The following is a 26709-nucleotide window of genomic DNA, read 5'->3' on the forward strand; positions in this document are numbered from 1 at the left end:
AATCATTGTAGAAATCACAACCTTCATAAGTACATATCGTTGTAATGTTTGGGCTTTATAAGTAAACCTTGTTGTACGATTTAGCAAACTTAAGTATAAATCGTGGTAACTTCATAAACCATAAATACACATTGTTACTGCTTCAAACATATAAATCGTTGTTGCATTGAACGTATAAATCACTACTGCATTAAATGTATAAATTATTGTTGCATTCCAACGTACAAATCATTGTAGAAATTTAGCTTTCATAAGTACATATCGTTGTAATGTTTGGCCTTCATAAGAACAAATCGTGCTAATTATTTTTCGATGCCCAAAAGGTGGATAGGTACAAATCGATTTATTTTAATATAAAAATAGGTGTTATTTAACATAAATAGTGCAACCAGTAGTATGATTTAGCATTCAGATTACAAATCGATTTGTTTACATAACAAAACCTTAGACGAAACTCACTGAAATGACATGAGTTTTGGTAATCCGATAGTGGAAGAGAAACACTCAGAAGGTAGATCCAGTCGATGGCGGCAACGATGCTTCCACTGCGTAGACAATGACAAAGGTTGCACTGACAACAGCAGGCGACGATAAAGGTCGCTCCGACGGCAGCAGACGATGGTAAAGGGTACTCCGGCGGCAGCAGACGACGATAAAGGTTGCTCTGATGACAGCAGATGACAGTAAAGGGTGCTTCGGCAGCAACAGACAACGACAAATGTGGTGCATCATCAAAGGGAGCTCCTGTTATAGCAGATGGTGCAAACATTTACTGCTTAGGGTGAAAATGAAACATTTGGACTTTGAAGAGTTAACATCATCTTTCCATTTCTGGATAGAGGATACTTTTGTCCTTTTCTCGAATTGGCATTTCACTTTTCTAGATGGAGAATATTTTTGTCTTTTTTTTGAACCATAGTTTCATGGTGAGAATGACGGGAAATGGTACTTAAGTCTTTGTAAATGCACCAAACTCCGACGCTAAGTGATGCCGACACACACGAGGATACGAGCCCCACGTGCTTATATATGTGGCTCTCATTCGGACCCCGAACACGTACTGTAGCAAACCTTGTGTCTTCGGGAGGCATATAACCTACTTCGGTCATGCTGGCTAAGCCTGTCGCTGTCCCGGACGTGTAAACCTGTAGAGCACTTGTAGTTCAAGTAGAGTCGCCATGCTCGTGAGAATGGAACCCTGACCACCGGTCTACTAGCTAAGGACACTTTCACCACACCGGAACCCTTGGAGCTCCATGGTACCACCGTAAAGCAAAAAAAAAAAAGGATGCAGCCTGACATCCAGGTGAGGAGGCGGGTCCCCATTGAACCTACGTGAGAAGCACCTTTTTATTCAAATAAGCCACAATCAATGGTGTCTTCCACAAAACCAAAAAAAAACACAAAACTCAAATACCCATGACCAAATGCTGCCAGTTATGTAAAAAAACAATTACAAAATGGTAAAGTATCAAGAATCTGTTTTTTTACAGAGAAAAATGGGGTTAGACAGACCCTACCAATTGTACAACCATATCATTAACGTCACTAACTGCTCTTGCTGGACAAGCTGAGCCCTCATTGGTCCGACAAGAGTCTGGTTCCACATCTATTGAGTCATCCCTATCTTCATACCTTATTTGAGATTTGTTTGGATCAATCGGACTTCATAAATGTGATCTACATCGTTCATTCAGTGAAGATCAACATTTGAATTGTCAAAATCAAAACTTGTTTGTAAACTTTTGTAGTAATTGAAAAAATCAACGATTGAGAAAATATGAAATTTTTAGATTAAAAAAATCACAGTTTTTCATAAAAGAAATACGATTTGAATCCATCTTTTGATCAAAACAACTTACATCAATAGGATCTCATAAGGGTATGAGGAGGGGGTGACAGAGTGAAACCAAATTGATCCCAGAAGGCTTATTTTTAAAACTCATTCATGAGTCAAGACATAGCTATCTTGTATTGTAGAGAGAGAGAGAGAGAGAGAGAGAGAGAGAACCAAATGAAGGGGAGATGGCAGCTGCGTGATTGATTGATTTGTTTGCTAATAACCCTGTCTTCTCTTTCATCTTCACTTATTCTTCTCTTCTCAATCGAGAGAGAGAGAGAGAGAGAGAGAGAGAGAGACAGAATTGGGGGCACCGTTCTTTTGGGTGGTCACTAGTGTAAGGGGACATTTGGGGTGGAGGGGTTGAGTTATTTGGAGGGGAGGCGATCGTCTCTAAATCTGGCAACCTCGCAGGGTGGGTTGAGGTGGAGGTCATCGTGGAGGCAGGCCGTCGGTGGCGACGACGACGAGGACTGCAGGCCGTGGCGACGCAGGCTCAGGCTCACCAGCATGGCCTTCTCCCTCTCCTGGCCCTCCGCCCTTCGCCTCCTCCTCCTCCTCCTCCTCCTCGCCGCCATCACCACCGCCTTCTTCACCCTCCCCATTGACAAGGTAAAACGATAAAAACCTCTCCTTCTTCGTGTTTTCTGGCTCAATTTCTCTATATTGCGGGACGTTTTGGGTCGTTTTCTCGATCACCCATCAACACATTTGGGCGTTCTTGATGGCAATCACCCTTCTCCCAGAATTCGGGATTTCTCTGATTCTTTCTTATCTGAATTTGTTTGCATTTGGGTGATCTGATTAAGGGTTCAATTCCTTTTGCTTTTTATTTCTCTTTTATCCTCTTTTTTGCTTCAATGTAGATTAGGTTTGACTTTTGAGAGTATTGTGGTTGGCTTGTGCCTAGAGGTTCTTTCGTTTCTCTTTTTTGTTGGGAATTTGGATCTGATTGCGAAAATTGGGATGAGTTTTGGGTTCTTTCGCCTCGTTTGATGTTATTTGCCGTTTCTTTGATGAGTGTTTAGTTCATTTTGAAGTGTCGGCGTAGAACTGGTGTTCCGTGATTGCTTTTGACGATTAATTGGAGAAGTGGGGATTCTTTTTTATTGTGGGTGATGATGGGAAGAGAACGGCAATTGTCTCTCTGGTGTCATTTGCTTCGATTATGTGAATGGTCGATTGCAACTGATATGTCAGAATGTTAGCTATGTGCTTTGTGTTCCGGGAAATGGGTTTGTCCTTGGACTATCCTTTGTGGGTAGTTCGCTCTTCATTCTTATCCTTGAATTGGACATGTAAAGCTGTAGTTGATTTATACAACCTGGTTAGTGTGAATTATGGCTTTCTATGGTCTTAAAGTTCAGTTCGAGCATTTACAAACTTTTTCACCTTTCATGTTTTCCTCTCTCTCATGGGGACATGAAAATGTTTTAGCTTACATTCAAATGTATTGCCACCTCAATGTTCAACTTTGTGCATCACCGACCTTTCATTTGGTGATCATTCAGAGATGTCTTTGATTTTCAACCTTGCCTTTGAATGTCTTGAGTTTTTCCACTGGATTGTGATTTCTGGTCAGAGCTTCATATTCATCATAATATTCAGCACCGTTGGTGGCCTACTCCCCAGCTTGGGTACCATAAAGGAAAAAGATGAACAAGAAGTATGTATCTTCTTGACCTCTGTGTCACAAGGTGACATCATGACTGTGACTGTTATCGTATTCAGTATTGGAGGTGGAATGGGGAACTATGTTTCACCTTGACAGGGAAACCATGTGGTGTTCATCTGGCTCACATTTTTGGCCGTTAGTTTTTGGAAGAAAGTGACATTGATTTGTTAGCTCACTGTTTGCTATTTATAGAAAAAAATCTTTTTGTTGTTTATATGATGGATCTTTTATCAGCTCAGCAGATTACTTTGTAACATTTTGGACCTTGTATTACTTCTGCCAGTCTTGCTAAATAAGAAAGTATTTGCTGCAGATTTTGAAGGATTTCTTGGTTTGGGTAAAGCAGAATCTTGGTCCTTGGGGTCCACTTGTTCTGTAAGTTCCAATTTTCAGAAACAACCGCACCGCTTCCTCCCCATCCCTCCTCCCTTTTTTCTCTCTGGTCCAAATGCATCATCACAAAAATATGTTTGGTTGCTTATTTTCACACAATTTATGCATTAAATGGACATTCATTTTTTCATGCATGTACTCTTTGTGCCTAAGTTGTGCATCTTTATACATATTCTTAAGATACTGAATGACATATTTAACCAGTTTTGCCCACTTTATTCTGCATTTTTGTCATGTTGTATGCTTAGGTGGTAAATCCTTGTAATTAGTCGTTACTCATATCACAACATCTGTAATTAGTCATTACTCATTATCGCAACATCTTAAAGAATTATTTTAAAACACTTTTGTATGTTTGAATTCCTGTTAAACCACCACATGGCAATCTGGAACTCATTGCTCTTATTCCCAGTTTCAGATGTCCCTTGAATGTGCTCTTGCACTTTCTTCTAGCGTTAAATATGGATATTAAATTTTTGGCTGATCACTGCTTTTCATTTTCTTCCTCTACAGTAGTTCTCATGGATACATGTCTGACCAACTCTTGGGTGGATTATATATAATTTGAAAAACAACATTTTTATGCATGCAACATGCACTGATCCTTGTCCTAAGCTGTGAATCACTAACTCCTATTGTAAACTATTCAGAGCTGTTGCATACATACCTCTTACAGTGCTAGCAGTTCCAGCTTCAATACTTACTGTAAGTATGGAATGCCTTCTTTTGTTCCTTTTTGGAGCCATATGCTGTAAGTTTAGTATCATTATTAGTTTTGAGGAAGATGTGACTCCATTGCAAGTCACCAATAAGAAAGTCTTTACTCCCATGTTTGTTCCACAGTATCATCTATTTTAGCTTTTCAACAAATATTTTATGTTGCTTTGGCTCAAAAACGTACTACCTCAAGGAATTTTGGTGTATACACACCCTGGATGTCTTTTGCTGCAGAATCTGGTATTTCTTCTGATGTGTTGAGTGGTCGTGGAGAACTTATGTCACATAGGTGCAGGTGTGGGTGTGAAGGGTGTGACTGTAATTTAAAAAAAGTGTGGGTGTGAGAATGGATATATATATATATATATATATATATATATATATATATATATATATATATATATATATATATATATATATATAAGCTCTTTTATTTTATTCTTAAGTTTTTATTTTTAAACTTAGATAATTTAAGACCTCGGTGTGGTAGCAATGCGAGTGCTTTGGGGTTGCTGTCACACACTAGAATGTGATTGTTAGAGGGACTCCGGTTAGAATGCTCTCCAAGTCTTGACCCAAACAGATATTGAGAAGATGCTGAAATTTACCTTTTTTTGGGTGCCGAAGGGATATGTTTGTAAGTAGAGATAGGTTTAATTCAGGAAACCTGACTAAATTTTTGTCACATTCCAGTGCTAATCTTGGTTAACTTGGAAGGATTTCGACTGGGTGTCCAGTTAACTTTTCCAGCCTTGCTGGCAGATAAAATCCACAGGATAAATTAGATGATCATTGTCATTTGTCAATGACAACATTAAGCTGAGGGAAGAGCATTGGATGAAGTGATGACCATCCCTTGGGCAACATCCCGGTGTCGGTTGTGTGTGTGTGTGTGTGTGTGTGCAGCTGAAATTTGTGCCTGTATCATCATGCTGAAAAATGGACATGATATTCTCAGAAATTTGTATTTGTGTCTGTAGCATGCATTTGTCTATGCTTGGAGCCTTGGCCCCTGTTTCACATAAAGAACCAGTTTTTTATTGGCCTGTATCCATATGATTGTGCAAAATTGAGTTTAATGTGATAATATCTTCATAGCATCTTGCTCAGGTTAGTCCATGACCTCTAATGCAATCTATCACTTATGATTTATTTTCACTTGTTTGGTTGGAAAAGGCCTTTTTTTATTGGCAGAATGGGCCTTATTTTATGAAATATTCTAGGTACTTCTTTGACAAGGGATCCAATGAATGATAACAATTAACAAGTAACACCAATATGACAACAATGAGAACAAAAACAATGATAGTGACAATGACTATAATGTTGTGGATGTTGTGCCCTATCATTTTATTTTATTTACAAAGGATGAAAATTAATCATTTGGCATAATCAAACATGGTCAGTAGCAAAAAGGAGGATAGTCTTCTCAACCTACCAAATCTAAGGCTGTTATATTATTTTTTTAATCTTTCTTATGTTTGTGTGCATTCTTTGACTGAACTAATTTTGCATGTGTTTTTGTGCAATCATTGTGACTATGAAGAACACATGTTTATTTTAGCTGGTCTTCATGTAATATTTATTATGTTACTGTCTTCAAATGTTTCAGCTGGGAGGTGGCTACCTTTTTGGGTTGCCTGTGGGCTTTATTGCAGATTCTCTTGGTGCTACCATTGGTGCAACAGCAGCATTTTTTCTTGGTAGAACGGTTTGTATCTGAACCCTATTATCTTGAAGCTGTCGATGTGGCTGTCAGGCATTTACTAGGAGCCTGAGGCTTCCTTTTTCTTTTTTTGGTTTTATATTCCATCTTGGAAAGCTTCCTTTTCTGTTCAGCAAAACAGGACACATTTGTTATATTTTCAATACAAGTTCATAGTTTACCTCATCAATGTATTTTACAGAATATGCACGTGCATTCAAATCTTGATATTGCACACATGAACTGGCATAGGACTGAACAAAAAAGAAATCTGCTTTAACAGTGGTGAATAATCTGATGGTGAAAGTGACCTACATCTCATGTGTGAGATGTGAGGTGAGCACAGTATGTGGTCAATGACAGATTAGATGTCTTTTATAGGATAGCCTTCTGCTAACCTTTTAAATATGGTGAATAGTCTGATGATAAAAATGACCTACATCTCATATATGAGGTGCGATGTGAGCATAGAATGTAGCCAGTGATATAGATTAGATGTGTTTTATAGGATAACCTTCTGCTAATATTCTTCTTAACACAGTTTAAAGATCTGGCTGTCTTTTGTAAATGTAGCCACTTTTCTTGTCTAGTCCTTTTCCTGTGATTGTTTTTGACAGCTTGGGTGGCTTTCTTTCATTCTATATTTTTTGGTGTCTTGCTTCTTTTAATTGGAATGCCAATTTTCTTTTCATAAAAGGGGGCTTGCTCATTCTGATGGCAGTGGCATGAGTTAATGTTTTGCAAATTTGTATATAGTTTATGTTTGCTTTATAATAGTTTGTGCCCGTGCAATGTAAATTTACTCTCTTCATGTAATTGGATATCTACTGGCTTTTTTTTTCCTGTGGTGGGCCATTTCTTATGCTGGTAATTCATGCAGATCGGAAAGCCCTTGGTTATTGCAAAGTTAAAAGATTATCCACAGTTTCAGGCCGTCTTTATTGCAATTCAGAGATCAGGATTTAAGGTTTGAGGAACCTTTACTAATGGAATTGATTTTTGTTTGCATACTTTTTATTACATGGTCATTTGTTTTGTTTTATTTCATTCTTTTGTCATTATTGATAGTCAATTTGCTGTTTGTACTTTCTGCTGATGGAGAAGCTCTAGGATACTCCACAGTGCAATTCAAACCAGGGATCTCTTGGCAATCAATTCCTCTAAATTTAGATCATAAGTTAGCAGAATTCTGCAGTTTTTATCTGAACACCACAAGAAGTCTGCTATTAATATTTACATCTTTATACTTGTTCTGTAGTTTTGCATTATAAAATGGTCTTCTCCACCATATACAAATGTGTTGTACGATTGCTCTCTTCCATGCTTTTAATTTCTATGTTTTTCCGATATTTGAATCTAAGTGTTAATTTCTTTGTATATGATGAGTTACTAGAGCCATAAACTGAGATCAAATTGCTGAATAAACAATAACCCTGTCATGGTGTTACCATAGTCACAGATATAGGTGATATTTTGAAAATATAGTAATACTACAACAACAACAACAAACAACAACAACTACGCCTTCATCCCAAAACAATTGGGGTCGGCGATATGAACCAACAAAGAAAATCATTCTGGGTCTTCCACATGAATCCTTCTCCTCCAATCATTTCTATCCAATGCCATGTCCTCGGTGAGGTTCAAAGCATTCATATCCTTTCCTATCATCTCCATCCAAGTCTTCCTAGGCCTACCCCGACCTCTTTTAACTAATATATTTTCCCATTTCTCCATCCTTCTAACTGGAGCATCATTAGGCCTTCGCCAAATATGTCCAAACCACCGTAAACGATTCTCTCTCATCTTATTTTCAATGGGTGCAACGCCTACCTTCTTACTTATCTCCTCGTTCTGAATCTTATCTTTTATTGTATTTCCACACATCCATCTAAGCATACGCATCTCAGCTACACTCATTTTTTGAATATGATGTCTCTTGGCAGCCCATCATTCCGTACCATATAGTAAAGCGGGCGTAATAGTCGTCCTATAAAACTTTCCCTTCAACCGCAATGGCATTCTACGATCGCACAACACTCCAGTTGCACTTTTCCATTTCATTCACCCAACCTTTATCGTATGATTTACATCTCCATCAATTTCTCCATACTTTTGAATAATAGATCCCAAATATTTGAAAATATAGTAACACTATGGTTGTAAATTCATAAAACGATATTAAAGGCCAAATATCATGATATTTTGGAAATATCAAAAATGTATATATATTGCAATATTATTGTGATAATATCACAATATCATGAGTTACCTTTTACTTTTTTACTACTTTTCTATATCTTAACTACTTTTGTATTCCTTATTTTTTATTTTTTATTATTATTTTATTATCTAAACATGTTATTTTTCTTATTCCAAACGTTTTTGTATTTTTTTAACTTTTTTTAAGCACCGAGTTTTTCCAAGATTTATCAAGTAAACCTATATTATCGTGATAAATTGCCTTGCCGAGATACAGCCGAGACCGATATTTGTGACTATGGGTGTTACATGATTTTCCAGCACATGGAATTTTGACTAGTGCATTTCCATTAGGCATTCCTTTCCTATTGTTTCAGATTGTCCTGAATTTTTCCTTTGTTGAACTGAGGGTTTATGTTAATTATTGGTTGATCTGCCATTATTATATTAGATGAATGACTGAATTTAAGGAATATCAGTTACCGAAAATGAACACTTCACAAATGGTATTTTTTTATTTTCTTATAAAAAAAGGTGAATTTTTATTCTTCTAACTTAATAGATATTTAGGAGAGACTGACCAAATCCATCTTCACTTAGAATTGTGCACCTGGTGAAATGGGAAAATCAATAGAGAAACTCCGGCAATTCTGACCTGCTGAAACAGTTTGTAGATATCTGAACTTTCATCTTGAAAAGATGAAATATACTTCAAATGTTATGGTTATTTGAAATAAACCACAAGGTCCACAACTAGGTTTTCTTTCCGTCATATTCTTCTTTACATGGATATGGATGTGGTAATGGGCAATGATGCGAATATGCTTGATACGACATGTCAGTTCCCAAAAATAGGATATGGGACATGGCCTTACATACACATGCACTAAAACATGAATATCATCTCAGATGCAATCTTTTGTACAACAATTCTAAGTGACTATAATTAAAAACATCAAATAATAAATCTGAGTTGAAATTGAAATGTAACATAATCAATGATAAATTTTGAAAGAAAAGGAACACAAGTGAACAAAAAATAAGTAATCAAGATCACAAAAGGTATATAAAGTTAATGAAGCAATGTTGTTTGTGTCCAACATTGGTTTGTCCGTGTCCGTGAAATGTTCTGGTGCGTCCAAGTTTTGTATTGTGTTATGTTGACACGGGGTGCAAATGCTGAATGTCCATGTGGCATGTTATATTTGATGTTTGTTCTCTTCTTCTTTTGTAGCATTTTAGCTCCATTTTTTTGCATTGATATGATGACACAAAGACTGATCTTGCATTATCTATTTCACTTCTGCAGATAGTACTACTGCTCCGGCTTGTCCCCCTACTTCCTTTCAATATGTTGAACTACCTCCTGTCTGTAACTCCTATCAGTGTAGGTGAATATATGATGGCTTCATGGTTGGGAATGATGGTATGAATCTCTCTCTCTCTCTCTCCATATATATATATATATATAGGGTAAATATTCACTACTAATGAAGGTAAGGAACTAGTGAGTAGAAATTCTTTTTTTCAAAAGTTTACAATTTATTGTAGATCAAATGTTATGGATGTGATCTACATGGTTTGTTTAGTATGAAACTTGTTTTGAATCATGTGATTAGGTTTTTAAAGAGGTTAAAAAATCAACGGCCCACAAATTGCCAAAAGTTCATAACTCGAAAAAAAATGATGTTTTACATCAGAAAAGAACGATCCAAGGCTTGATCCTTAGCAAACAAACCATGATGAACACATCTATGTGGTTAGATTGAGTCGATACAACTTTCACCTACGATTTCTACATATATATATAGCTTCTGAGCGCTATATAAATGTTTTTCTTTGTTCATTTAATATAACATCATTATTTGCACGAATATGGTGTCATCAAGAAAATTTATGCTTATCTTTTGTTGGTGATCAAAGCTCAACTGCCTTTACTGGAGAGAAGGCTCTTGCTAAATCCAACTTATCGTTCTGACAGGTTTAGTTCTTTATTTTGGATATTCATTTTGAAAATTTTCACCTTATGTCTCAAATACCTGCTTTTGTTGAGACATTGGGCTTGAACAGTTGATCAACTTGTAATAATCACAAATCACCTACTATTTGGGAGAAAAGTAGGTAATGGAAATAGCCACTGCTTTTATGTAAACAATAATCATGCGTGTATACAAACAAGGGGCTATGAGATTTTTCTTATAAGGTGAGAAAGGAGAAAGCATTTCTAGTTCGTATGACTTGAGAAACAAACTGGTCAGTTTGCAACTTTCTGATTGAACTGCTCACTACTTTTTTGTTAAGATGCACAAAGGGGGCCCAATACCACTTGGCTAAGATAAGGAGCTGATAGCATTCCCATTGTCAGGTCCACTACAAACTGACTACAACAACAACAACAACAACAACTACGCCTTCATCCCAAAACAATTGGGGTCAGCGATATGAACCAAAAAAGAAATTCATTTTGGGTCTTCCACATGAATCCTTTTCCTCCAATCATTTCTATCCAATGCCATGTCCTTGGTGAGGTTCAAAGCATTCATATCCTTTCCTATCATCTCCATCCAAGTCTTCCTAGGCCTACCCCAACCTCTTTTAACTAATATATTTTCCCATTTCTCCAACCTTCTAACTGGAGCATCATTAGGCCTTCACCGAATATGTCCAAACCACCGTAAACGATTCTCTCGCATCTTATTTTCAATGGATGCAACACCTACCTTCTTACGTATCTCCTCGTTCCGAATCTTATCTTTTATTGTATTTCCACACATCCATCTAAGCATACGCATCTCAGCTACACTCATTTTTTGAATATGATGTCTCTTGGCAGCCCAACATTCCGTACCATATAGTAAAGCGGGTCTAATAGTCGTCCTATAAAACTTTTCCTTCAACCGCAATGGCATTTTACGATCGCACAACATTCCAGTTGCACTTTTCCATTTCATCTACCCAACCTTTATCCTATGATTTACATCTCCATCAATTTCTCCATACTTTTGAATAATGGATCCCAAATATTTGAAATAATCATTCACCGGTATTTCTTGCTCACCAAGCTTCACTACACTCCCATCACTACTTCGTTGCTTACTAAACCGACATTCCATATATTCAGTCTTACTCTTACTCAACTTAAAACCTCTAGCTTCCAATGTCTGTCTCCATAATTCTAACTTAGCATTAACCCCAGCTCTAGACTCATCAATCAAAACAATATCATCAGCAAACAACATACACCACGGTACATTTTCTTGAATTGATCTCGTAAGCTCATCCATCACTATCGCAAATAGGAAAGGGCTTAAAACAGATCCTTGATGTAACCCAACCGTTATCGGAAAATTGGTTGTCACCCCTCCACAAGTGCGGACATTGGTTACTACTCCTTCATACATATCTTTAATTATACTAATGTACTTTAGGGAAACACCTTTCTTCATCATTGTCCACCAGAGAACGTCCCTAGGTACTCTATCGTATGCCTTCTCTAAATCAATAAAAACCATATGCAAATCTTTGTTCCTCTCTCTATATCTTTCAATAAGTTGTCTAAGAAGATGTATAGCTTCCATAGTTGATCTTCCAGGCATAAAACCAAATTGATTCTCCGATATCATGACAACCTTCCTCAACCTAGACTCAATCACCCTCTCCCAAAGTTTCATAGTATGACTCATGAGTTTTATACCACGATAGTTTGTGCAATCTTGTATATCACCCTTATTCTTATATAAAGGCACCAAAGTACTCTTCCTCCACTCATTAGGCATCTTATTTGTTCGCCAAATCAAGTTAAAAAGATTTGTCAACCATTCTAAACCTTTCTCTCCCAAGCATTTCCAAGCCTCGATAGGTATACCATATGGTCCAACTGCCCTTCTAGATTTCATTTTCTTCAAAGCCTCTGCAATTTCTTTCTTTTAAATCTTACGCATGAAGTCACGATTTATCTCATGAAAAGGAATGAAGAAGTCTCCAAGATCTTGAGCATGACTATCATTAAATAGCTTATCAAAATAATCTTTCCATCTCTCCTTAATCTCCTCATCTGTAACTAAAACCCTTTGTGTTTCATCTTTGATACATATAACCATACCCAAATCCCTCGATTTCCTATCTTTCATCTTTGCAAGCCTATAAATATCCTTCTCGCCTTCTTTGGTATCCAACTTGTCATAAACCTCCTTATATACCTTAGCCCTTGCGTTTCGAACTACTTTTTTAGCTTCCTTCTTTGCTATCATATACTTCTCCAAATTTTCATTATCACGACTTTTACTTAGATTTCTATAACACTCTCTTTTAACCTTAATAGCTAATTTGACATCCTCGTTCCACCATGATGTATCCTTACCTAGTGGTGCACCGCCTATCAAATTTAAAATAGCATGATAGAAAAATATATATACTATGCCAAAACCATTTAAGATTATAGTTTTTATTTCCACTGCATGTGCAGAATTAAAATGAGATGCTGCCACCATCTGTTGAAAATTGTGTGTGGGAAAATATTGCTTGATCTTTCAATGAAAGCCACTCATGATTAAGTAAAGACCCATTCTATGTTTGAGCCTCTGTCAACGTAACCATGCAACTTTTTACCACTTACACATGGCATTGTTTATTCTAGTCTCTAGACTTCTGGACCTCTCTGAAACAAATTTGGAACAGATTCTTTTCATTGTGTTAATTTCTTTGTCCTTCTCAGGCTTCCATTTTGTGCCTTTCTTTGATTCTTCTGCAATATTCTCATCAACCCTTTTCTACCTCATTCATTGCAATAGTAAGGGTTGCTTTTCCAGATTCTGTGATCTATACATTTGTTTTGAGTATAGATTGAGGTGATGAGTGCTACTGATATTTGCTCATAGCAAGAACACTATCAACAAGATGAAAGCTTTTCAACTTTAAACATTCTTCAGTTTCTAATTTTGGACCTTGATGAATTCTCTAGGGCAGACTTCTCCAGTACGCTCTTGAAATTCCATAGTAGTGCACAAATTACTGTCAAGCATCAATATGTTGTTACCTTATTCTCCCTTTTTGTGCTGCACTTTTTTCCTCTCTTGAGATGGATGATGGTTTTTGTTTTCATATGATTGCAGCCTATAACATTTGCATTGGTATATGTTGGGACGACTTTGAAAGATCTATCTGATGTGACACATGGCTGGAACGAAATTTCTACAACTCGTTGGGTAAGTTACAATCATATTGTTTTATGTTCATTGTAATTCTGCAGTGTGAGAAAGGAGAAAAAGCAAATTGTCAATCCATTTTATATATAGGGCTGATTCATGTATAACAATCATTTACTAGTATTTTCTGGGGTCCTTGATTCTCCTCTTTCATTTTGTTCATTTTGTATGGACTTCTTGATTTTATCTTGTTGTTACATGTTCGCTTTCCATGTTTTATTTTGTTCCTTACTTTTGTATTACTTTGAGGCCAGTTGGGTTGGTTAGTGGTACATATTGGAACCTCTGGAGTGGTTATCTATTAGTATTAGTCTCATCAAAGCATATTGGACTTCAGTGGCCTTGTATGATGATTATAATAAGAGTTTACAAACTAAGCATAGCTTGTTTTTTCCTTTTCTTATTTGATGAGTGAGCATAATCAGTTACCAAGTTCATCTCCTTCCTTATCCCCTGTGGCCATTATCTTTTAGGATGCTTGATGGAGAATGTGAAAACCCTTTTTTTTATATTTACATTTATGTTTTGGTGAAATCTAGACCAAGGTTGTATGTATCGTATCGTAACCTGTATCGATCGGGCCCATAGTTACACCGTATCGTATTGTAAATTTTTAATAAAATTAAAATAAAATAAAAAAAAATCAAGAAAAATCAGAAATTTTTAGCAAAAATTCTAAAAAATCATATCACATGAAACAATGATGAATTGCACAAAATACAACCATAAAATTACATATGAAGCATTTATGTCTCTATGAGCCGCATAAGACATCATCAAACATCAACTAATATAGAATCATAGATAATATTGCATGCATATCTCATAAGAACAATGCAAAATATTAAATATCTTGCAATTAAGAACATGACACAAGACTCATACTTTCATATTACGTAAATAAAAACAAAATAACCAAGTTTATAAACAATTAAGTGTTAAATAACTAAGTTTTTTTAAAACATATTACATAAAACCTCAATAATCATAATCTTCTTCTTCTTTGACATTCACATCGTCTCCAAGATACGTGTGGTTTTCGTCATCTACCTCATGTGCTCCTTCCATGTTATTCCACTAAATGTCATTTTCATTCAAAAGAAACTTTGCTTTTTATGCATCAAATTCATCAAAATGTTCCAAACTGATGGGATCAAATTGCTTTTTATGCCTCCTTACTGATAACTTTTCGATTTGCCTAAAAAGCTGACATGAAAAAAATAAAAGTAGTTAGATTTTGAAAGAAAATGACAAGAAAAACTTTATAATTTTATATACCTCTACCTTAGTTATAAGTTGTAGTGAACGTAGACGAGGTCATTGAGCCTTTTGTGCTCCAATCTATTTATTCTTTTTATATGGATTTGCTCAAAGATACTCAAATTTCTCTCGCATCCACTTGCACTACATGTTTGGCTAAGAATGTGAATGACAAAAGCTCTCAAATTTGAAACATTACTTCCAATCCTAGCCCACCACATGTCTGAAAAAAATAAGAAAATGAGAAATCAATAAGACAATAAAAAATATACAATCATACAAAACATCATAATTGAATAACAATATGAAATTACAATTGAAATAGACAAAATAAATTATCTGAACGTATCGTGGAACAGTTTCGCGTTGCTGCAGGTTTTCTCACATCATACGATGCATTATCATAAGTTTTCATTTTCTTATGAATTTGATCTTGAATGCTATAATCAGGGTTTAACCTTTCGATCCAATCCAAAAGTCCTTTGTTGTCTTCCCTATCCATTTTAAACATAGGGGAGTATCTAAATGCATGATTTAAATAATATGTTGTAGCATGAAGAGGTTGATGAAATTGCCCAGTCTACCTATGATCAATAATGTTCTATATAGGTATGTACAATTTTTTCTTCTCCTTCAAATTATCTCTAATAACCTTTTTTGCCTTATCCATGGCCTCATAGAGATAACCCATAGTTGGTCCGTCTTCACTGTCAACCAATTGAAGCACCTTAACCAAATGTATAGTTATTCTAAACAACTTCACGCATGAATCCCAAAATTCACTTATGATTACAATGTCTACAATTTTGGGGGGATTTTTTTTTGTGTGCATGGGGATATGCATTTCACTCATGATGAAAACATTTTTTTAGTGCAGTTCTATTATTTACTAGACTTTGTACTATCAAAAAATTCATAGCAAATCTAGTAACTGTACTACAATCAACTTAGTACCACCAGTGTACTTTCTCATTAGTTTCAAAACCCATATAAATTTAGTAATTTCTTGGTAGCATTCAACTATCTATTGTACCTCATCTATGTTGCCAATGTCCTCAAGGATGAGGTCTTTGCAATGAGCAGCACATGGGGTCCAAAAGAATGGCCCAAAATTTTATGCCAATTCTTTATCTGTTGCCCTATAATTTGTTGTATTATCAGTAATAAATTACATAATATTTTGAGGTTCGACCTCTTGTACAACCTGATAAAAAACTTTGAACAATACATCTATTGTCTTGGGCGTATCAAACAAATCAATTGACTTTAAAAAATAGTTCTTTTGGGGCAACAAACTAGAAAATTTATCAAGGTCCTTGACTTTCTGTCTGTCCACCCATCTGCCATAATGCTACACCTAGTTTTTCTCCATGACTGCCTTATCTCATCACAGTATGCCTTAACTTCTTTCACATTAATATCTAAGAAGTTAAGGCATACTGTGATCCTCTCAAAGCATGATATGAAGACATCTTGTATCGTTATGACATCTGTTATAACATGAAAATGAAAAGGATTTGCCGCATTGAAAGGAATGCATGCATTATAGAATCATCTTCCAACCGCGATATTTGTCTACTCGACTAAATGTTGAGGAGTCATAGTAGTACGAATGTTGGGTTGCACCCCAAGGGTAGTCATAGTTAGGAAAAAACTCCTAATAGATCCTCTAGCTTTACCTTATCTCGAAGAACTCCCTCCTACTCTTTTTTTCTATGTGCCTGCGACACTATTATTATCACCAGCCGCATATCTTCCCTTCGTTGTAGAACTTTCTACTTATGATGCTACGTTAGGAGCTGTAGGATCAGAAGTAGGGAGTTTATCTTCGTCCTCCCAGAGCTCTGCATACCCCATTTTTGCCTCATTCATCTTTTTTTCTTATCTTTTTTCTCATAAACTAATTAGTAATTGCTGGCATTGCCATTTCACAGCATCCGACAATTTTTTTGGCGTTCAGGCCGCAACATTGAGATATGTATCAGTTAAATAATGCTTCAATTGAGAGATACCACTCGAAATAACAATATGGCAATAGTTGCACTCGATTTTAAACCAGTTTTCACTCGTTATTTGAGTACCGCATTGCCATGCTAAATCGTTTGATGTCATCTTGCCCAAAAAAGCTTAATAAAAAGGAATGAATAGGGTTTTTTTTACCTTAACCCACTTCCTTGAGTGAAAAAATGGGGGAAATGCACTCTTGATGAAATCATAAAAACCCTCTTCCTTACATACGAATCGGCCCCCAAATTACTCTCACGAGTCTTAGGGTACATGAATACCTCTCTAATGGTTTCTACACAAATTAGGAAGTCAGTCCTCAAGCGGTCTTTAAAACTCAAAAATAAAAAAATTTACTCTTTAGCCCTTTTTAAGTGCGTTGAGCCTGTTTCATACGATACACCTCGTATCGTATGATACATACGATATGCACTCATATCATGATACAAGTGTGTATCATATAATTTTTCTTCATAGTTATGATATGTATGATACGGTATGATATAGACAACCTTGATCTAGACCATTCATTTTTTGTCCTTTTCAAAATATATTTTGATATTTTAAATTATTGGTTCAAATTATATTTTAAGAGTGCATGGACCATGATAAATCCTTGTGTCAGATATACTAAAGAATGCATGAGATTTTACCTTAGCTGTCATAGGCGTAAAACGGCCTAGGCAGTGAGCCCCTAGAATGGCCTAAGCAGTACCCCAAATAAAGAAAATTTTTAAAAACATACAAAATATGTAAACAAACTAGTAAAATTAATAATAAACATGTATACAACATAAAATCAATCAACAATAAGCAACAAACAAATAATATGTCGTCGTACACTGCAAAGCAATTATACTCAAACAAATTAAGAATAAATTGACAATTGAATAAACAAACCATACAACTAACAATGTGAATAAACGATATACAAAAAACAAAATCATGTATACAAAAAAATTAACATGTCAACAACAATAGACAAATAAGAAGAAATGAATAATTAAATAAACAAACCATGATGCAATTGATAACCTGCTCAAAAAAATTAAGAATAAATGAGAAATAGAATAACCAAACCATACAACTTACAATGTAAATAAAGTGGTAACGTGCTCTGTAGACATAATACAAGCAATAAACTATTGATGTGATGCATTATTTTACCATTAGCTAATAACCTAAAAAACTCAATCCATTTACAGAAATTAATAAATCCAATCTGTCACTCTCACACTCGCTCTCTCCATCTCTCACTTACTCTCACTCTCGCTCTCTCCCGAACTTTTTCCCTCAGTCCCTCTCTCTGCATCTCTCGCTCGCTTTGTTGTTTTTTATTTCATTAGTGTTACTGTTGTTAACTGTTAAAACTTAAAAATTATATATATATATATATATATATATATTTTTTTTTGCCGCACCCAAGTTTGTTAAAGTGCCGCACCCCCACACCCATGTGACATAGATCATATATGAAAAATGACAGACAGTCAAACAAATTATATATGAATTGCATACACAGATATGTGTGGGTGCATGTTAAGTGTTAACTGTGAAAAAGAACAGTCAAACAGATCATATATTTATTATACACACACACACACACACACTATATATATATATATATATATATATATATATATATATATATATATATATATATATATATATATATATATATATATATAACTGAAACACAGGAAGAAGAAAAAAGGGAAAAAAGAAAAGAGAAGAAGAGAAGGAAAAAAAAGAAGAAAAACCAGGAAGAAGAAGAAAAAAAAGAAAAAGGAAGGAAAAACAGGAAGAAGAAGAAAAAAGGAAAAAAGAAAAGAAGGAAAGAAAGAAAAAAAAACATGAAAAACAAAGAGCGTGAAAGAGTGTGAGAAACAGAGAGAGAGAGAGGAGAGCGTTTTTTTTCTTCTTCTTTCTGCAGCAAACCGATGAAAGGGGGGAGAGAGAGAGAGAGAGAGAGAGAGAGAGAGAGAGAGAGAGAGAGAGAGAGCACCACCCTTTTCCTTTTTATTCCACCTTTTTTGAAAAAGGCTGATCAAGTGGTCAACCAAATTAAAAAAAGGTCAAAAAAAGGCTTTTCAGCCTAGGCGGTCTCAGCCTAGGCTGTGCCTAGGCGATAAAAGAGGGCCTTCCACCCAAACCCAAAAGCCCAGGTGGTGTGGCTGCACCTAGGTCGCCTAGGCGCCGCCTTTGACAACTAAGGATTTTACCCATTAATATTGAATTTGTGTACAAAGATTGTGTGTGAGTGTGTGTGTGTGTGTGAGAGAGAGAGAGAGATGTTAAATTCCATGAGAGAGCTGTTAAATTCCATGGCAATACATTGATATCAACAATGCTGACCACAAATTTATACCCTTACAAATTCAAAAGTTATATTGTGCTTTAATGCATCAATTATTCAATTGCCAGTGCCACCAACCATGGTCATTTTTTAATTTTATAAAGAAAATAATTTTTTAATATATAAAAACACCCATCAGGTCAAATCACAATGTTAATTTCAGATTTTTGAGGGTATGAATTTACACTGATTGTTGACATCCACATATGCCGTGGTCATCAGCACCTGTGTGTGTGTGTGTGTGTGTGTGTGTGTGTGTGTGTTTACAGCAATTTTGGATTCCTCAATTTTGTAGCATCAACGCCTCAGTCATGTCTCTAGTTCAAGGTCACAATATATGTTGTCTACTGGTCTGTTTGAGGAGTCAAAAGTTGTAGTGTTTGATCAGGTTAGTGAGTGTGAAAGTTGTAGATATGCTAAAACCCGACCCGTTGACAGCCCTAGTGTGTGTGCTTTCTATCTTGTAATAGGTAATACCCTCTAGGGGTATTTTTGTAATTTTGTACATATAATAGGTCCTGGCCATTAGGGGCAGAATTGACCTTTTTATTTTTCTTTTATTTTTAGTTTTTGTCCTTTACTTTTTTGTAGAGGGCTTTATGGTTTTTTTATTCCATAGAGTCATTGGGGATCCCCAACGGCTATATTTGTTGGGACCTCCCCAATGGCTACTTTGGTCTCATTTGGCCCTCTATGTTGTATATAAATAGGGCCCTCTTGTCCCATTTCATGTTATGCATTTTCTAATGCATGTTTGTTGAATAAGATACATATTTTTTAAGTGTGTGCTCGTGTTGGTCTTGTGAGTCCCCGTTTGTGGGTTGTTCTTGTGCTCTTGCCCTTTGTAGGCATTCTATATTTGAATCCTTGAGGATTCATTACAGCTACCATAAGAAGTAACTGATACAAAGTTAGAATGTCTATTTGGGAGAGCTCTTTGTGAGCTCATATAGGGCCCTAGAGCATGGTTTTAAAATTCAGTTATCAGTGAATTATCTTGGTTTCAGGCAAAGTTATCATGATCCGACATTGTTTGTATCAAATAGTTTGACAGGTCATTGTCTTCTTTTGCTTTATGTTGATAATATGATTATGACAATGAATGATGTACAGATCATATGAAATGTCAAACATAGGTTAAGATAGCTATTTGAGATGAAGGATCTTGGTGCCCTTCTATTTTTTGGGTTGGAAGTAGCATACTCTAAGAGAGGCTACTTATTTTGTACAACATAAGTATGCCACTGATTTAGTTGATCGAGCTAGACTAGTGGAAGCTGTTAAACGAGTTGATACACCTATAGAAGCTAATGCTAAGCTTCTAGCAGTGGGTGGAGAATTACTTGATGATCCCACTTTCTATTGTCAATTAGTTGGTAGTTGATCTATTTGACCATTTTTAGACCTGACATTGCTTATGTATGTAGTTAGTTTATGAGTGTACTTCGCTTAGTTCACATGGCAGCAGTATTGAGAATCATTCGGTATGTATGAGATAATATGCATTATGGGTTATTCTCTTGGTAGGTCTCATCATTGGAGTTGGGCAGCTCATTGATATCATGGCATAGTGTGAAGTAACAATGAATTGCTCTGTCAACTACAGAGGCAGAGTACAAAGCAATAGCCAATAGCTCAAACTACTTTAGAGATTATTGGACTTTGCTGGCCTCTTAGGGACATGAGAGGATATTTCTACACCTGCTTTACATTGTGGCAATCGTTGTGCCATTCACATTGCCCAAAATTCTGAGTTCCAAGAACGCACAAGGCATATTGAGATAGATTGTCATTATGTGAAGCAAGAGTATCAAGAAGGGGTTATTTCTTTGCCGTATGTTCGATCAGTACATCAACTTGTAATTTTTTTCACAAAGGTTCAACCAACTGTTCAGTTTTGCCTCATCTTCAAACTCGCGATAGTTCCTATACTGCTATCTCAAGTTTGAGGGAGAGTGAAAATGTATGGTAGGTAGAGGTATAGTTGTAATTTATTACTTTTGTACATAGTTGTATTGGCCACCTTTTACAAGGGCATTTCAGCCTTTTTCTATTTTCTTTTATACGTAGTAGTATTTAGTCCTTTTTGTAAGGGCATTTCAGTCTTTTGCCTCATTCTTTGTTATAGCACTGATAAGAAGAGTTATCCTCTTAATGAAACACAGTTACCTTCATCTTCTTCCTCCCTTCATTCCATGCACTTTGAGAATTGTTTGGTAGAGAAAATTTCTTATAAACATCATTTTGTTGGCTGACGGAAGAGTCCAAAATCATTTTTATTGGGAAAAGGAGGGGGAGTTATTCTCGGATTAAATTGCTGTTGCTTTTCTGTTTACTGTTAAGTAAAAACACTGACACATGAAGCATGAGAAAATGCATCACTATGTGAACTCACTTGAGAATATGATGTTTCTTTGCACTTGTGCCGTTTCTACTCAAACTGACAATGAACTATTTCTTTAGTTTTCATTGTATCTGCAAGATGAAAATCTGGGTCATGCTTCAATAATTCATGAGTTGCAAGTCAAGTGCTTTAATGCTTATGCATAACTAGTTTCTTTGAGACTCAATGATTTTAGTTTTCATGCTCGTGATCCATGAATTGAAGTAGAAGGCTATATTACCTATGTTCTGATCTTTTTTTCAATGAAGAGCTTACATTGTCTAATGTATTGCACAAGACTAGGACTTCTGAATATAGAAGCTTTATAGCCCTCTCATTGAACAGTAGCCATGCAAGAATGTGTAGCGACTCTCTACTTTCAAGCAGTACGAGTCTCTCTCATGCCCACTCTTTTTTGTGTTTTATGAACTTTTGAAGTTCATGCATATAGTGTTAATGGTATAATCCGATCACTATGATTGCTAGTGAAGCACTTGAAATAGTAGTTTCTTCCTGTGCTGTTTAACTTTTAATCTCCAAGGAACATTTTCTGATACGCTTGTCCAATGACATTAATGCAGCTGCTGCTTGTATCTGGGCTTATGCTCTCTGGTGAGTCATGGGTGTAACTAGTCTTTTCTTTCTTTCTTTTCCTCTCTTCTCTTATCCTGATATTTAGAGGCTCAAAATGCATGCCATGAACGTTTTGCTGAAATCTCGATTGTTCTTTTTTGCAGTGATCCTGATGGTATGTGTTACTAAAGTGGCAAAGGCATCTTTAGAGAAGGCCTTGATGGAAAATGAAACAGCCGTGGATGCCATGACCTCATCTCAGTTGCCCATCTCTGTTGACCCTTCGATGGATCTCCACCAGCCTCTGATAATCAAGATTGACCCACCAATTGATGGTCATGAAAAGTAAGAAAATATTAATTGGTGTAAATTCTCTCTCTCTCTCTCTCTCTCTGTTTTGTATGAAATCATACAGATTCATTGATGAAAGGAGACATGTCACATGTATTTTAGGCATGCATTTTCATTTACACAAGATCATGGTGTATACAAGAAAAGTTTCTTCTGAATTTCAAATTTATAATGCATAAAGATGCCTCTCAATAAAGTAGATTAAGAGATCCTTTTTCTTTTCTTTTCTTTTTTTGTTTTTGTTGGCGAGCAGAAAAGCATGAAAACTTTCCTGTGCACAATCATCGCCCTCTACGCATCTCATCTTGAATGGACTTGCTCTACTGCTTGACTCTGCACTGTGCACTTGCTTTCTTCTTCCACTGGGAAGCCGGCCATCCAAGTTGGCAGAAATTGCTACTCGGATGGCCCACTATGCACGTTTCAACCTTCCTCTTCAAGATTTACTTTGTTGCGCCCGTCACTGCTGAGCGGGGTTCTGTGTCAAGCTGAAGGCCCAGGATCGAATCTCTCTGCCACATGGGGCGGCTATTGTTCTGGTAGGGGTCCGCCTAACCCCATCTTGCCTTTCAAAAGAAAAAAAAAATCTGAGTTTTTTTACTGCAAAATCAGTGGCTCTATTAATCCTGTGTCCGATGTCTGGCCATGAGGATGCATCAGAAATAATCTGTCACAGCTGGTTCAAATTGTTTTTGGTTTGAATGGAGGATTCCCTTCTCAATAAGTCAAATATGTTTTTTCTTCAACAGAGAAAGCTTAAGGTTAGTCAGACTCTTACCAGTTATACAACCATACCATTGGGATTCGAACTTACAATGTCCCAACACAAGGTGGCATGCACTAACTGCTCCTGCCAGCCATTGTTCAAGAATCCAATTATTAGCCATGGACTGAATGAAGGGTTTCATTTTCTAAATGTCAGAGGGTAAGTTGTCCGAAATTCTTAGACAAGGTTACAAAGAAGTGGGTATATGTGATAGGTGAAATTCTAAGTACTAACCTATTTGAACGATACTGATGAAGCTGCAAATTATCCCAACCACTCTTAAGTGTTGATTAGGTGTGACGTTTCATGTCCATGTTATTATTACTCAAGATCATGAAAATCTAGTTGGATCCATGGATTTGAACAAGTAGAGCTCAAATTAGTTATGTTTTAATAATTAAATAACCACTGATGATTGAGATCATATTTGTGATTCCGATTGGTTTTAAGGTTATGGAATGCTCTGAGTAGGCTCTGTACGCTCAACACCATTCTCATCACTCAAAACAAAGTTTCTAAACGCCTGTAGAGGTAGGTGGTACTAGTTACACCATTAATTACCGTCTCCCCTCCGTCCGGCTCCCAAACAGAGCTTTGGATCTAAATGCTATTTAATTGTCTTGATATAGGTTGACCTCCCTGCGTTTTCTTTGATTGTCTCTATTGAAAAGGATAAATTTCTGGCATGTGCAAGACCTTGCTGGTTTCTGTAATAAATAGAACCATGATGTGAATCTTGTGTGAGTTGTGGTGGTGCATCTCGTGTGGCTATGTCAAACTCCTATGCTGAAGGCCCACAAGAGTTCTGCATACTTGCTGGGTGCGTCGGCTTAAGGCATTCAAGTTGAAAGACATTATTAATTCTGATACTCATGGACCTCATGGTGTGTCTCTTAGGGCAAGGCCCAAGTAGGGATGGCAGTGGACAGGGGGGAAATGAGGCCCCGTCCAGATTAGCCTCATTTGGACCACGGATAGAAGACATGAAACGGAGAATGAACCGGGGATGAAGTCTAAAATCAAAATCCATGCAGGGATATAGGTGGGGATTGATTTACTCTTGCCTCTGCCACATCCCGTTCCTGATTTTCGTTAAGGAAATTACTAATGTACTCTTATACATATTATAAAATCATATATATATATATATATATAACCCTAATATAAAACTCTTTCTCGAATCTCTTCTCTCTCCTTCCCCTTCTTCTAATGAGTTGCGCGAGCTTTCATTTCTCTTATTTCCTTTCTCTAACGATGGAAGGTGGCAACAACGGAATGACTGGAAAATGTTGCCCCGCCCTTCATCGGTCGATTTGGGCCAAAAATGAAAGACATGAAACAAAAAATGAATCGGGGGATGAAGGTTAAAATCAAAACCCGCGCAGAGATAAAGGCAGGGATGGAGGGAAAAATTTTGAGACGAGAGCCCGGCAGACATCCCTAGGCCTAAATAATGAGGAGATCCTACCCATTGGGCAGGAAGGAGAGGGAAGGGGTACTTAGAGGTTTTAAGTGCATGAAAGGCAATTTGTGAAGGGACTATTGAGGCTGTGAATCCTTCTCAAAGTGCCTTGCATGGGTGGCTTCCTTTATATATATATATATATATATATATATATATATATATATATATATATATAGAGAGAGAGAGAGAGAGAGAGAGAGAGTAATGGGTTGGTGCTAAACTGCGTGCTAAATAGGTTTTTGGGGCTTTTTGCATTTTATTTTTGTAATTATGACCGTATAGGTGTGATCTATGTACTTGATTTTAATTTGATCAGCTCTTAAAGTGTTTGATTCCAATACATGGGTGGGTTTTTGTAAAGCTAAAACACATTTATAGGGCCGGAACCGCATAAAAAGCACCGAAAACGCTGAAAATCCCATTTAGCACGCAGTTTAGCACCAAATGGATTTAGCACGGACCCATTACTCTCTCTCTCTCTCTCTCTATATATATATATATATATATATATAGCTTTAGATTGTCAAATTTCTTGAACTTTTTTAGTTCATCAGACCCTATAGGTATGCTCTATAAGCATTATTTAGTAGAAAACAAGTTTTAGATGATGTGATTATAACATATATGTATGTTTTTTAAGAACTTTAATAATCAATGGCTTATAATGTATCAAAATTTTATAACTTAAATTCTTACTTTTATGTCCAAAAAACATTATCCAAAGCATGATTCCTATCAAGTAAACTATATTGAGTACTAAGGTTTAATTGAGAAGATAAGACCTACCGGAGCACCATAGCATTACTCATTATATATATATATATATATATATATATATATATATATATATATATATATATATATATATATATATATATATATATATATATATATATATATATAAAATTTAAGAATAACGCCTTGTTATAATCTTTAAATGAAAAAGAAAAGAAAAAGGATGTCGCACCTAGTGTTGTAAGTATCAATGTGAATCAGCCCTCAGCCAATTTTTAATATTTTTATAATGTTTTAACATTTTAAATAATCTTTTTATTTTTTAAATATTTTTTACATTAAAAAACAAAAAATGGTCAATTTAGCTCGATTTGGATCGAGACTGCACAGGCTGATTCTCTTAATCGATTCAAATCCCAAACCAATACTGACAACATTGGTTGCAGCCATGTCAGTGTTGGTGCTACATTTGGACACGGTTTCATAGTATTAAGTACAGTCAACTACACCTAGGTCTAATTCTATTCGAAACTAGACTCCGTCAACTGGGATGAGTCCAATTCTGTTCACATTTTAAACTTATGAATATATGTAAATAAATAAGCATATATATGCATCCCTGCACCCATGTTTTTTTTAAATTGTCATATCAAACTGTGAAATAGCTGGTGACAATGTTCAATTGGAAATCGCTTAACACAAAGGCTTTTCAACACCATATTCAAAGGAATATTCACCGGTGCATAGTTAAAATCGCCTGACTAATTTATCTTGGATCGGCACTTCAATAACAGGGAATATGCGTCACTCGAGGAGCGAAGCCATATATCGCGCGAACTTTATCAGTTTCGCACATGAGAAGGGTAAAAGGGACATTTCAACATTGACTATTTGCGATTTTGGACATGAAGATAATATAAAAAAATGTAAAGTTAAAAAAAAAAACATCAAATTACCCGTACAGTCATTTTTGGATTACATATTTGTGTTGTAACTCTCCCAAAGTCATGGTGTCTTGTCACTTGGATTGGCAAAATGTTCTTTCATTTCTTCCCAAAAGGGCACCACCACCATAACGTA

At 36.1% G+C, this 26709-nt stretch overlaps 1 protein-coding gene across 3 annotated transcripts; it reads left to right on the top strand.

Moving 5' to 3' along the window:
* The first annotated feature begins 1996 nt into the window (after positions 1–1996).
* LOC149837156 (uncharacterized) lies at positions 1997–23384 on the top strand. Of its 3 annotated transcripts, XM_090005855.1 has the most exons (10): positions 1997–2452; positions 3829–3890; positions 4559–4613; positions 6238–6336; positions 7211–7297; positions 9842–9958; positions 13644–13736; positions 22321–22351; positions 22477–22657; positions 22917–23384. In XM_090005855.1, the coding sequence occupies exons 1-10, from the start codon at positions 2351–2353 to the stop codon at positions 22924–22926; spliced, it is 837 nt and encodes a 278-aa protein (XP_089861981.1). In that variant the 5' UTR covers positions 1997–2350; the 3' UTR covers positions 22927–23384. The 3 variants fall into 3 exon arrangements, with proteins under 3 accessions (XP_089861981.1, XP_089861982.1, XP_089861983.1); XM_090005856.1 differs by lacking the exon at positions 22917–23384 and having other exon boundaries at positions 22477–22859; XM_090005857.1 differs by lacking the exons at positions 22321–22351; positions 22477–22657; positions 22917–23384 and adding an exon at positions 20884–20964.
* The last annotated feature ends 3325 nt before the right edge of the window (positions 23385–26709 follow it).

Source organism: Nuphar pumila, chromosome 5 (genome assembly GCF_984573655.1).
Source record: "Nuphar pumila chromosome 5, dmNupPumi1.hap1.1, whole genome shotgun sequence".
Lineage (NCBI taxonomy): Eukaryota > Viridiplantae > Streptophyta > Magnoliopsida > Nymphaeales > Nymphaeaceae > Nuphar > Nuphar pumila.